The sequence below is a fragment of the Trachypithecus francoisi genome, unplaced genomic scaffold (assembly GCF_009764315.1).
Source record: "Trachypithecus francoisi isolate TF-2019V2 unplaced genomic scaffold, Tfra_2.0 Lachesis_group6, whole genome shotgun sequence".
NCBI classification, from domain to species: domain Eukaryota; kingdom Metazoa; phylum Chordata; class Mammalia; order Primates; family Cercopithecidae; genus Trachypithecus; species Trachypithecus francoisi.
This window is the reverse complement of record NW_022681471.1, coordinates 125,334,586-125,347,789: the sequence shown is the minus strand read 5'-3', so window position 1 is coordinate 125,347,789 and position 13,204 is coordinate 125,334,586. Positions and strand designations below refer to the sequence as shown.

General features: G+C 41.3%; 1 protein-coding gene across 1 annotated transcript in view; it reads left to right on the top strand.

The window, feature by feature from the left end:
* The window catches only part of CLCN4 (chloride voltage-gated channel 4), an 81,928-nt gene extending 71,229 nt beyond the window's left edge, over positions 1–10,699 (top strand). The window contains exon 13 of the mRNA XM_033201010.1: positions 6,544–10,699. Coding sequence (XP_033056901.1) covers positions 6,544–6,634 — 91 coding nt within the window. The 3' untranslated portion in view covers positions 6,635–10,699. The remainder of the gene's footprint in view (positions 1–6,543) is intronic.
* The last annotated feature ends 2,505 nt before the right edge of the window (positions 10,700–13,204 follow it).

Sequence of the window (13,204 nt, the reverse complement as noted above, 5' to 3'; positions counted from 1 at the left end):
ATTTGAATAGACACAACAAAAAATGATACAGGGGATATCACCACTGACCCCACAGAAATATAAACAGCCATCAGAGAATACTATATCACCTCTATGTAAATAAACTAGAAAATCTAGAAGAAATAGATAAATTACTGGATGCATACACCCTCCCAAGACTGAACCAGGAAGAAGTTGAACCCCTGAATAGACCAAATTCTGAAATTGAGGCAGTAATAAATAGCCTACCAACCAAAAAAATCCCAGGACCAGACAGATTTACAGCTGAATTCTTCGTACCAGAGGTACAAAGAGGAACTGGTACCATTTCTTCAGAAAGTATTCCAAACAATTGAAAAGGAGGTACTCCTCCCCAACTCATTTTATGAGGCCAGCATTATCCTGATACCAAAACCTGGCAGAGATACAACAAAAAAAGAAAACTTTGGGCCAATATCCCTAATGAACATTGATGCAAAAATCCTCAATAAAAAAAAAAAATACTGGCAACTGAACCTGGCAGCATATCAAAAGACTTATTCACCACAATCTAGTCAGCTTCATCCCTGGGGATGCAAGGCTGGTTCAACATACACAAATCAATAAACGTAATTCATCACGCAAACAGAATGGAAGACAAAAACCACATGATTATCTCAATGGATGCAGAAAAGGCCTTCGATAAAAATAAAATCCCTTCATGTTAAAAACTCTCAATTAAGTAGGTATTGATGGAACATACCTCAAAATAATAAGAGTCATTTATGACAAACCCACAGCCAATATCATACTGAGTGGGCAAAACCTGGAAGCATTCCCCTTGAAAACCAGCACAAAACAAGGATGCCCTCTCTCACCACTCCTATTTAACATATCGTACAATTCACCCATTTAAAATGCATGATTCAGTGGTTTTTAGTAGAAAATGGGTTATGCATTCATCACCACAATTTAGAAACCCCACACCCCTTAGCTGTTACCTCCTATACCACAGCCCTTGGCAACCACTACTCTACTTCTTTCTGTCTCTGTGGACTTGCCTATTCTGGACATTTCATGTCAATACAGTCATGTACTATATGGCCTTTAGTGTTTGGCTTCTTTCACTGAGCATCATGCTTGCTTGCTTTTTTTTTTTTTTTTTGAGATGGAGTCTCGCTCTGTTGCCCAGGCTGGAGTGCAGTGGCGTGATCTTGGCTCACTGCAAGCTCCGCCTCCCGGGTTTAGACCATTCTCCTGCCTCAGCCTCCCGAGTAGCTGGGACTACAGGCGCCCACCACTATGCCCGGCTAATTTTTTTGTATTTTTACTAGAGACGGGGTTTCACCGTGTTAGCCAGTATGGTCTCAATCTCCTGACCTCGTGATCCACCCGTCTCGGCCTCCCAAAGAGCATCATGTTTTCAAGGTTCGTCCACACTGAAGATATTTCCGTACTTCTTTCCGTGTTAGGGCTGAATCATCTTGCATTGTGTGGATAGACCACATTTTGCTTATCAATTCATTAGTTGATGGACATTTGGTTTCCCTTTTTTTCTTTTTTTAAAATTATTTTTAATTTTTGTGGGTACATAGGTATATATATTTATGGGTATATGGTATATTTTGATACAGGCATGTAATGCATAATAATCATATCAGGGTAAATGGAGTCTCCATCACCTCAAGCATTTATCCTTTGGGTTACAAACATTCCAATTCTTTTAGTTATTTTTAAATGTACAGTTAAATTATTGATTGTAGTCACCCTGTTGCACTGTCAAATACTAGATTGTATTCATTCTTTTAAACTATTTTTTGTACCCATTAACCATCCTCCATCCCATCCTCCCCCCTCCCCCATTCCCTTTAGTTTTCAGATGAGGAGGTGAGACTCTAAGAAGCAAAACACTGCTCAAGGTTAAAGGGAATTGTTGCAGAGCCAGTCCCATCTGGGTTCTTACAGGTCTCCTATCTCCTGAGGCACGATCAGCTGCCAGGTGCTGGGAGGACCTTTGATAGAGAACCCTGCCAGCTGACCCTAACCCTTGAGGACATCAATCCCCTCTGTACAGCACTCTCTGGGACCAACAACAGTGGGGAGTAGACCAGGGCATTATGGGAAGATATGTGGCAGCATCCTTAAGTATCCAGATTCCTGGAATGGCTGCATTTTGGGATACCTGTTCAGTAAAATACTGAGGATATGGGGCCAGGTAATGGGATTCCTGTGTCCTATGTTCATGGTATATTATAGATTCACCCACAGAGGTCTATTTGTGTCTGAAAGCTTCTGGCTGGGAGTAACAGTGAAAGTATTTAAGAACTGGTGCCAGATGATGAACTCATTTGTTATGAATTGTGGGGAGTTCGCTGCAGTTCTATAAGGTATGAGGTTGGCAGGGAACATCCCAGGGTGTCTAGCTCAGTGGCTATAAACCAACTGGTGTGGAACTATTTTAGTACTTTTTAATCTGGTTGGTGGTTCTCAACCAGGGGCAATCCTGTCCCCCCTCCACAGGAGACATTTGGCATTGTCTGGAGACATTTTGGTTGTCATGATGGGGGATGGGGATGCTGCTGCATCTAGTGGGTAGAGGCCCAGGATGCTGCTATATGTTATCCAGTGCACAGAATGGCCTCTCTGCAACAAATAATTAGCCAGCCTAAATGTCACTAGTGCCAAGGTGGAGAAACCCTGCGTAAAGCCTTCCCAGGTGGAGGGCTGGATGGGTGGAAGGAGTCCTATGGGCCCAGCTTGGGACTCATTTCACTGCTACTGCATGGGAAGGGGCCTCACTGGGGACTCTTATCTGCCTGTAAATAGAGGCCCTTCCCAGTAACAAAGCTACCTTTCCTAACTATCATGGCTTTCTTGAAATTAATTAGAATCATCAGAGCTAGAACAAAATTTATCTGACCCTGGGAGGAAACCTTGTTTAAAAACATTTATTTAAATTTTTGTGGGTACATAGTAGATGTGTATATTTATGGAACACATGAGATGTTTTGTTACAGGCATGCAATGTATAATAATCACATCATAGAGGATGGGGTATCCATCCCCTCAAGCATTTGCCCTTTGTGTTACAAACTATCCAACTGTACTCTTTTCATACGCCTGTTTGCTATTTGTATGTCTTCTTTTGAGAAATGTCTATCCAAATATTTTGCCCGTTTTTTTGATCAGATTATTAGATTTTTACCTATAGAGTTATTTGAGCTCCTTATACATTCTGGTTATTAATCCCTTGTCAGATGGGTAGTTTGCTAGTGTTTTTTCCCATTCTGTGGGTTGTCTCTTCACTTTGTTGATTGGGAAACCTTTATTTCTTATGTGGGCCTCTAAGGCTCTGACATGCCTCAGGTCTGGACGCCTGGACTGCTCTTCTCAGCAGCAATACATGGCTGCCAAAGCAAAAGGGCAACTCTGATGAGGCCGGGGCCCACTAAAGCTTTTGCAACCGTAGGAGCAGGGTGATTTGGCAAAGTATTGGGTAACAGTGCCCTTGAGAAAATGTGTATCTCTGGTTGATTGATTGCAATGGGCCCTCGTTATGACAGTTGAGCCCGAAGCAACTAAGACAAATCAGAATGGAAAGAAATGTTTTCATGCTCTGCCAGCTGGACCCAGCAACCTTCCTGTGTGAGGAGACCAGAGCCCTTGTTGGACCTTGAATCTATCAACTGTGTTCATACTCACAGATGGTTTTCCCAGGAGAACTCAGCATCTCACTGCAAAGAAGAGTACTAACATTTGTTTCCTTTAGGTAGGTCTTGTTTCAGGATTATAACAACATTTAGGTTTACAGAACAATTGAGCAAAAGTGCAGAGTTCCCATATATCCCCTTCTCCCCCCTCAGTTTCCACTATTGTCAATATCTTGCATTACTGTTGTATTGTTGTAATTGATGAACCATATCAATACATTATTATTAACTAACATCCATAATTTACTTTAGAGTGTACTCTGTGTCATATATTTCTGTGGATTTTGACAATATATAATATCATGTATCCACCATTACAGGATGATACAGAATAGTTTCACTGCCCTAAAAATCCCCTGTGCTCTGCCTATTTATCCCTCTCTTCCACCCCCAAACCCTGACAACCATTGATCTTTTTACTGTCTCCATAGTCTCCATCCTTTTCCAGAGTGTTGTGTGTTATGTAGTTGGAATCATTCAGTATGTAGCCTTTTCAGACTGGCTTCTTTCACTCAGCAATATACGTTTTGATTTTCCTCCAGGTCTTTTCATGACTTGATAGCACTTTTGTTTTTATTGCTGAAGAATATCCATTGTCTGGATATGCCACAGTTCAGTTTATCCAGTCACCTACTAAAGAACATGTTGGTTGCTTCCAGGTTTTGGCAATTATGAATGAAGCACACATCTTCTAAGACATTTTCTTTACATAACTACCAAACCATAATGATGTAAAATTAACAGTAACTCAATATATCATCCAATATCCAGTTGATATTCATTCAAATGTCAACTCAGATTCCATCAAAGTTTGTGCATTGCGTCGTTTTGCCTTTTTAGTCTCTTGTCTAGAACGTTCCCTGCCTTGTTTTATTTGTTTTTTTTTTTTTAATGACAGAGATTTTTAAAATAATTCCAACTTTTATTTTAGATACAGGAGGTACATGTGCAGGTTTGTTACATGCAAAGATTTTCTTTGAAGAGTCCAGACCAGTAGTCTCACATTCTGGGTCTGATTACTTCCTACTGATTCAATTTGGCTTAAGTCGTTTTTGGCAGCATTCCAACATAGGTAATGTTATAGAGTCTGCTTTTCTGACTTTGTTGATGATAAGCTCCATTGCTTGGATGAGGTGGTGATGACCAGAACCCTCCATTGTAAAGTGACATTTTTCTCTTTGTTCATAATCTGTAGAAAAGTACTTTGAGACCACGTGAATTTTCTGTTTTCCAGCAACCATTCACCCAATGATTTTGGTATCCATTAATAATTATTGGCTAAGCTAATTATTACATTGGGGGTTGCAAAGTATTAATTGTCAAATTCTGTCCTGCTTCCTACGTTTATGAAGTACTCCTCCCCATTTAAGAAAAACAATCACTGTAGGGTCATGACATATTCTTTTAATGTTTTTGTAAATTATATTGTCATTATTCTGTTTGCTTAGCATGCTCTCTCACTATTTACTCTCTCCTAAAGATGTTGCTGTGAGTTGGAGAGGAAGGGCCTTATTTGCTGTCTCCCTCAGTGTGATAGATGGGGAAACCAACGCAAGAAACGGATACCTTTTCCAAGACTGTTTAAGGTCCAGTGTAGTCAGAGTCAAAAAAGTCAGAATTCTGGCCTGACAGTTTCACTAATCAGCGTCTATTTCACCAAGTGTAGCTGATTTGAATACTGCTTAGAATACTTACATTCCCTTTTCATATTCACTAAGAGATAATTTGACTAATTTTGCCTTAATTAAATAAATGACAGTATATTACAATTATGTTTTCTGGTTTTTTTTTTGTATATTATCATACTACACAGAGTAGAAACCCATTATTTTAATGGATTTAATACTATACAGTATTTTAATGTGAGACTACCAGAGTTTGCTTCCCATACTCCTTTTCTGGGGGGTACAGTGGAGATACAGTGAGTAGTAGTTTGCAAACTTATGTGGCAATGGAACTTCTTTGTTTCCAAAGAAGTTGTTCACTTCTCCTTCTCTCAGACCTTTCATTTTACCCAAGGGGCATGATGTGTTCCTGCAGGTCGTCATTTAGTAAAATAATGAAGCAAGGCTTGCTATGAATGGTTGTGCAAATGTGCACTGTATACTCCAGAGGGCACAATTTCCACTGCAGTGTTTGTGAGCAGTGCTCCTTGGCATTGTGTGATATACAGTCTTGGTGGTCCCATACAATGGACTCCGGGAAGTGGCATTCTTTTTATAAGCTGAAAGCAATGGAATTTTGGAAGAGGAGGCAATTTACATATTTAGTCAGAGATAAATGTCAAACTTTATCCTCCCAGTAAGATAGAATTACAAATAGAATCACTTTTTATCTTGTACTTAAAATTTCTTCTTATACTTGGAATTCCTGTGGTGTGGTCAAGTTTTGACAATGCCGTTCATAAACCCTTTTAAAATTGATTATAGTCTTGAAATTTAAGAGGATATAGTAGTCATCATAGGTTTACTGCCTTAATAAACAAGCTTGCAATCTCTGTGGCCTAATGCAATAAAGGTTTATTTTTCTCACATGTTACATCCAGTGTGGCTTGCAGGTGGGCTCTGGACCTAGGTCTTTGAATCTGGTGGCTCCTAAGTCAATCCTCAGAGCCCTTCACTGGCTCCTGTGCCTCTGGCTGCCAGATGAGAAGAGAGAGTGGGGAGAAATGCACAGGAGACCTAGGAGCGGCATCTGTCACCTCCACCCATAGACATTGGCCAGTGCTCCCTCCATTGGTTCTGCCTAACCATAAGGGAGGCTGGGAAATGTTGTCTGTCTCTGTGTCCACATGGAAAAGGCACTGGGGTTTAGGGAGAGGGATGAGTCATTGTTGCAAGGCTGACCTCTTTTCTCTATTTTGTTTCTTCTCCAGGAGACTTCTTGGCATCATCACAAAAAAGGATGTTCTGAGACATATGGCCCAGATGGCAAACCAGGACCCCGAATCCATCATGTTTAATTAGCAACAAGGTGGCAATTATTTTCAGAAAAACACTGACTGTGTCATTTAAAAAGAAATAAATGATATGTTATTATCCCAATGAAAGATCATACATTGGGGACAGCGGAAACAAAAGCTTTATTTGAAAGGCGGGGAAGAAGGATGAAACCTTTAAAAACAAAAACGAAAACATCAATGAGTAGGCATTTTATAGCTTTAACCCCGTATGAGTTTCAAGCTGTGTTTCCTAATGAGTTTGCTACTGCTGTGGAGGCATGTGGGTGGGTAAATGATGTAAATGATGTGATCTGTACAAGTATGTGGAGCATGAATGCTGACTCAAGAAACTTTTACCCCTTCTGCTCAAGGCTGATGTTTGTAACTTATGAACACACGTGAAGTGTTGAGTCCAAAAGACAAAGGGGTATCGGCATGTCAGTGTCCTTATTTATTGGTTCTTGAAGTTTTGCTGCTATGTTACTGAATCATACTAAAGACATTTGCACTTACTTTGTTGAAAAAGAAGAAATAAATTTGAACACAGTGAAAGCTGCAAGTATGCCAGTGGGTCCACTCACGACCATCCCGTTTCTTGCTCCTGTTCTCAGCCTGTATCTGGCTTATCCATCAGTTTCTGAACCAACGTCAGGGGCGCCTGCCATGATGAGTGTGAAGAAATCATTTCTCTGTGCAAGACTGGCATCCTGGGACTGCACGATGAACTATTGGAGCATATAGTACTGTGCTGTGTCTTCTCCCATACAAAGGGACACATCCTTATTTTGAGGATATACTCACCCGATCATTGATTTGCATCTGCATTGTATTTGCTTCATTTATTTATTGCTTTTGCCCATGCATTCAATATTGATCAGCTCAGCACTTCCATGGGCCATAGCCAGTATGCCCCCAGCCTGCCATAAGTGTGCTTTCATTTCCAAGTAGCATATGCAAGAGTCCAAACAGGCTACCCAATGTTACTACTTATTTTTCCTCTCAGGTCTTATCGGATACGGCCGTGGAGAAGATGAGGCATACGAGTGCTCAGTTAGAATCCCTCTAAATGGATTGCAAGAGAAATACTAAATTGATTCTAAATCTGTTCCATTATCTTCTCTGTAGGATGCAAAACGTCCAGTTTTAATGTATAAGCATGCACTTCATACTAGCAATCACAACACAGGAGGACAGCATTAAATTTTATACAGCCAATTTGAGCACTGGGCATCTTTGTATTTGAACTTAACGACATATTTACTCTTTTAGTCAGGATTTTGGTCTTTTCTGCGGGAAGGAATTAAGCTATGTATTAGGTGCACCATATGATCTGTATAAGTAAGATTATCCCACTTGCCCTTTCTCTTTAGTCTTTGTCCCTTCCTTTTCACTAAGTGCCCCTCATCCTTTTCAATCTCATTGTCACTGGATAGTGCTGCATCACTTAGGTGTGTATTTAGCTGCAAATAACAGAAAACCCAGCAAACGCTGAAGGGCTGAATAAGAACCCTGAGAGGGGGTACTCCAGGACTGTCCCCATAATATCATTGGGATCCCCATCCAGTTGCTATTTCTTTTTCACCATTTTCACCTTTTGTCCTCTGGCTTATTGCCTCAGAGTTGCAAGATGGTTCCTGAACTGTCAGGTATCATGCCTGCTTTCTAAGCGGGAAGAGGAAGGAAGGGAGAGGCAAGCAACTAGGTACAATGTCTATCAGGAAAGCAAAGCTTCCCCAGAGATGCTCAGCTTGTAGGCATTGACTGGAAGTTTGTCACATGGTTCCCCCTAGCCACACACTAGTGTGGGAAGGAAAATATTGAGCTAGTCACATTACTCTCTGAACGAAATTCATACTATCTTATTAAGGAAGAGTGTTGGTCTTCAGGAGGGAAGTTTGCTGTATTGGATGCCATCCTTGTGTCCTTGTCATTGCCCTTCTTGTTTTCATTCTTGCCAAACCCCTGTAAATGCTCTTCTAACCTTCCTGTTCCCCACCCCTTCTCTCAGGTTTGACCTAGAATTCCCAGCCCAAATCCATAATTTCTTAGCTCTAATAAGAATTTTCATGTTGGACAAAAACCTAGCTACAAATGGGTTTCTATGAAACTTCTGATTAATATGCAAAATATATATTTTCTCTGGGTTAAGACATTTTTAAGTCAGATCATGCTGACACACTAAGAAAATTTGTGTAATTCATTGACCCCTTCCTTCCAAAATAACATCAAGTAGCCACCTCAGTGTGACAATATCCAGTCAATAGTAGAGAATGTAATCCTTGGTCCTATAAAAGAATAAAATTCATTGTCATATTTATAGTACGTAAGCCTCAAGTAACAGGTCTTAATGTTAGTGTTGGTGTTGTGGTTTCTACGGAACGTTTACAAGTGAAGTTGGATTCTCCTGGGCTTTAAATCCTAAAAAGTCTTAATGACCACTTCATGTAGTTCCCCTCTTATTCCCCTGTGGTCTCCTTAGAGCCAGCGTGTGCTGGGAGAGAGTATTAGTTATAGCCTGGCTTTATAGAATCCAGGAGGTCCTTTTAGCTGAAACGAGCAGCTTCAAAAGGGAACATGAAACAGTGAAAAGATAGCCAAAGGTCAGTGAAACCACAGCATTTCTTTCTAATCTGGCTGAGGCCATGGAAGGGAATGAAGGGAAAATATGCTTCTGGGCCAGGGTCACTGAGGGGGAGCTTGGGATTTGTGTCCTCTCCAGTGCTTAGAGTAGAGATATCTGCGAATTCATGGCAAACAGTTGGAAGAGTTACTTAACTGAAACAACCCAGTCTTACTTTCTTTTGTAAGTTGAGCCTCTGATTTATTGTGGAGTTCAGGCTCTCCTCAATAGAAGGTCAAAGTTGGACAGGTAGACTAAGGTCAAGGATGAGGAGTCTGCGGTGGGGACTACCACAGCAAACTGTCTTCCTTCTATGGAGTCCTAACTCAGTCATGTGGTCCACTCGCCCAGGGGCCTGGGGGCTCAGACAAACCCCATGGGGAACATGCTGCCATGCACTGTCTCTTGTAAATGTAGTTGGGTAGGGATCCCGAGGGTATTTGCTCTTTCCAAATGCAGAACTTCTATCCACTTTATCTGGTGATCTGATGAACAGCACGGGGACACGGAGGTGAAATAAGCATCTTTCAGAATAATGTTTTTTTCCTCTTCTACAACCAAAGGCTTTAGATGTTTGTGGAACTTTCTGGATTCCTTCTGAATCAGGTATTTACATAAAAAACCATCAACACATCATGGGAAAGGAGCTCTTTCATGACACACATCACGTGTTTCTTGCTCTCACTGAGGAAATGTGTTGTACAAAAGCATCAATAAGGGCACCCTGGAAGTGACATGTGTGTTTCTTCTAAGTGGTTTTTAGTGCATCCCCTGGGATTGCAGATGCTCATGTGGCTTTCAGGGAAAGGCAGAATGTGCTAGAAGTCGAAGTCATTCAATATTCAGTGCTTACTGTTACTTGGAACCGGATAATCTCAGTTCTTTGTTCAGTCTTTCCCAAAGACCTTACAAAGGAGATGTGTAAATAGATAGATTTTGAGCCTAATAAGTCACAGAAATGGAACATTTTAGAGCAGTTTGTGTCACTTAGGTGAGAACTGATTACTTTAAATTACCAACATGTGCGAATTCTACTTAGTATTCATTATTAGATGCTGAGCTGGAAAAGATGAGAAACCCAAGGAGAACTATTGAATTACCACATAATTGTAATATTATGCTTTCATTTTAATTTTGTATGGGCAGTGTTCTATCAGACTAAGCTTCTAGCCTCTGAAATGATTTACATGAGGAGAGAGCCTATATATCTGACTTGAGAAACATTAAGCAGACCCTATTTTCACCGTCGCGGTAATAACTATTTATTTGCCATCCTAGAGGTGCTGGGAATGAGCCTCTGGGTGACTTTGATGAGATATATTCACATTTGGTATTGGAATGACCACATAGCAACGTGTTGGGTTTTTTTTATTGTAACACTCGGTGTAAATGTTGGTACCTTATTAAATATTAAATGTTTCAACTCTATTTTTAAAAATAAAATAAGCACAGAGTCCGCAACAAACATGTTGTAAATGGAAGAGATACTGATTTCACAGTGTGTTTCTACACAGTAGAACCTCCGGAAACTTGGTCCCCATGACTTGGTAGAACTATCCAGTAAAGTTAAAGACCCATCTTAAGACTGGCATACAGATTGTGAAGTCCATTAGGTCAGCTTTAAAATTCCTTGTTCTTGGCTGGGTGGGCGATGACCAAATGAAAATTCAGACTGAGGCTATCAGTTTCCAAGGATTGGGTAGGAACACTGTCCTCAGGCCATCTGTGTTTGCCCTGTGTGAAGGCTGGGGAGTACAGCTTGGGCAATGGTCTAACATTCATTCATTCTTTCATCCTTTCTTTCAAGAGCAAATTTTCTATTTATTTGGGAACCACAAGGGTTGAATTATGTCTTTTCATATGAGTTTTTTTTTTTTTTTTTCGTGAAAACTTTCTACTTTACGGAAAATTTGAAAGAAAGAAAAGAAAGGAACAAAGGATGCCCACAGATCCTTGACCTAGAAGAGGTGCTATTTAATATGGGTGGTTGGTGGTTAGAGGGGTCCCCACTGGTTAGTTAGGGGAGGGGACCAGCTGGGGGTACAGCTGGGAAAAGGATAGCCTCAGCAGAGGGGATAGCAAGTGCAAATGTCCTGAGGTAGAAATGGCCTAGCCTGCTGGGGGCCCACCAGGGGTGGATGGCTGCAGCCTTGGGATGGGAGTGGGGGTATTTGAAGTTGGGTTTGTTTTCCCTTTGGGAGGAGGGTAGACACAGCAGATGCTTCAGGGTCTTGAAGGACCAGGTAAAGTCCTGGAATTCAGAGGAGTGACATGATTTGACTTGGGTTGTCCACAAACCATTCTGACTGTTGGACAGCAAGACTGGAAGTCAGGGCTCTGGTCAAGAGTCTATTATTGCAAATACGCCAGGTGCGGTGGCTCATGCCTGTAATCCCAGCACTTTGGGAGACCGAGGCAGGCAGATCACTTGAGGTCAGGAGTTTGAGACCAGCCTGGCCAACATGGCGAACCCCTGTCTCTACTAAAAAATACAAAAACGAGCCAGGCATGGTGGCGGGCGCCTGTAATCCCAGCTACTCAGGAGGCTGAGGCAGAAGAATCACTTGAACCTGGGAGGCAGAGGTTACAGTGAGCTGAGATCGTGCCACTGAGCTCCAGTCTGGGCAACAGAACGAGACTCCGTCTCAAAAAAAAAAAAAAAAAAAAAAAAAAAAGTGAGTGATGATGGGGGCTTGCCCCAGAAAAATTCTTGAATTCCAGTTTTACAGTTGCCCCTCAGTATCTGTGGGGAATTGCTTTCAGGACCCCCCATAGATTCCAAAATTCATGACGCTTAAGCCCCTTATATAAAATGCTGTATTATTTGCATATAGCCCATGCACATCCTCCTGTCTGCTTTAAATGTTCTCTAGATTACTTAGAATACCTAGTTCAATGTAATGCTATGTAAATAGTTGTTATACTGCATTATTTATGGAATAGTGACAAGAAAAAAGTCTGTACACATTCAGTACAGATGCAACCATCCACTTTTTTCCTGAATATTTTCAATCCACAGTTGAATCCACAGATGCAGAACCCATGGATATGGAGGGCAAACTGTATTTCCAAGGTAGAGCCAACAGATTTGCTGATGGACTGGATATAAAATGGTACAACCAAGTTGCCATTTACTGAGATGGCTAGACTAGGTGAGGAGCTCCCTTTTGGAAATGCTACATGAGCGATGTCTCTTAGACATTCAAGTTTGGAGCTCAGGGGAATCATTAAGGTTTGAGATGTAAATCAAGCCATTGGCATATTGATGGCATTTAAAGCCATGCCTGGAAACTTTTGTGGTCTCATGATACCCTAAAAGCAAACAGAATAATCTTTTTTTTTTTTGAGATAGAGTCTCACCCTATTGCCCAGGCTGGAGTGCGGTGGCCTGATCTTGGCTCACTGCAGCTTCTGCCTTCTGGGTTCAAGTGATTCTCCTGTCTCATCCTCCTTAGTAAATAGGATTACAGCCGCACAGCATCACACCTGGCTAATTTTCCATATTTTTGGTAGAGACAGGGTTTCACCATGTTGGCCAAGCTGGTCTCGAATTTCTGACCTCAAGTGATTCGTCCACCTCGGCCTCCCAAAGCGCTGGGATTACAGGCATGAGTCACCGCGCCAGCCAGAATAGTCTTCCAACAGAATTTCAATATTGAGTTTTCAGGGAGTCACACCAATGTCATAGGCCGATAGGACTGCACTTGAGTTCCAGCTCCATTGAGTCCTGGCTCTGTGTGCCATTGTCAAAGGGACTGAACTTCTCTGAGCCTGGGTTTCCCCATCTCTGTAGAGTGAACTACTGCTCTTGCCACAGCAGCATGGCTGTGAGAATTAAATGAGGTAATTGCTGTACAGTACTTGGCGTGGAATATGACCAGGCAAATGGTAGACATCATCTGAAGCTCAGTAGCTTTAGTTGGAAATACTTCAATTAATTTTGTGTTGTTAAAGGACATATAACATTTTAGTTTA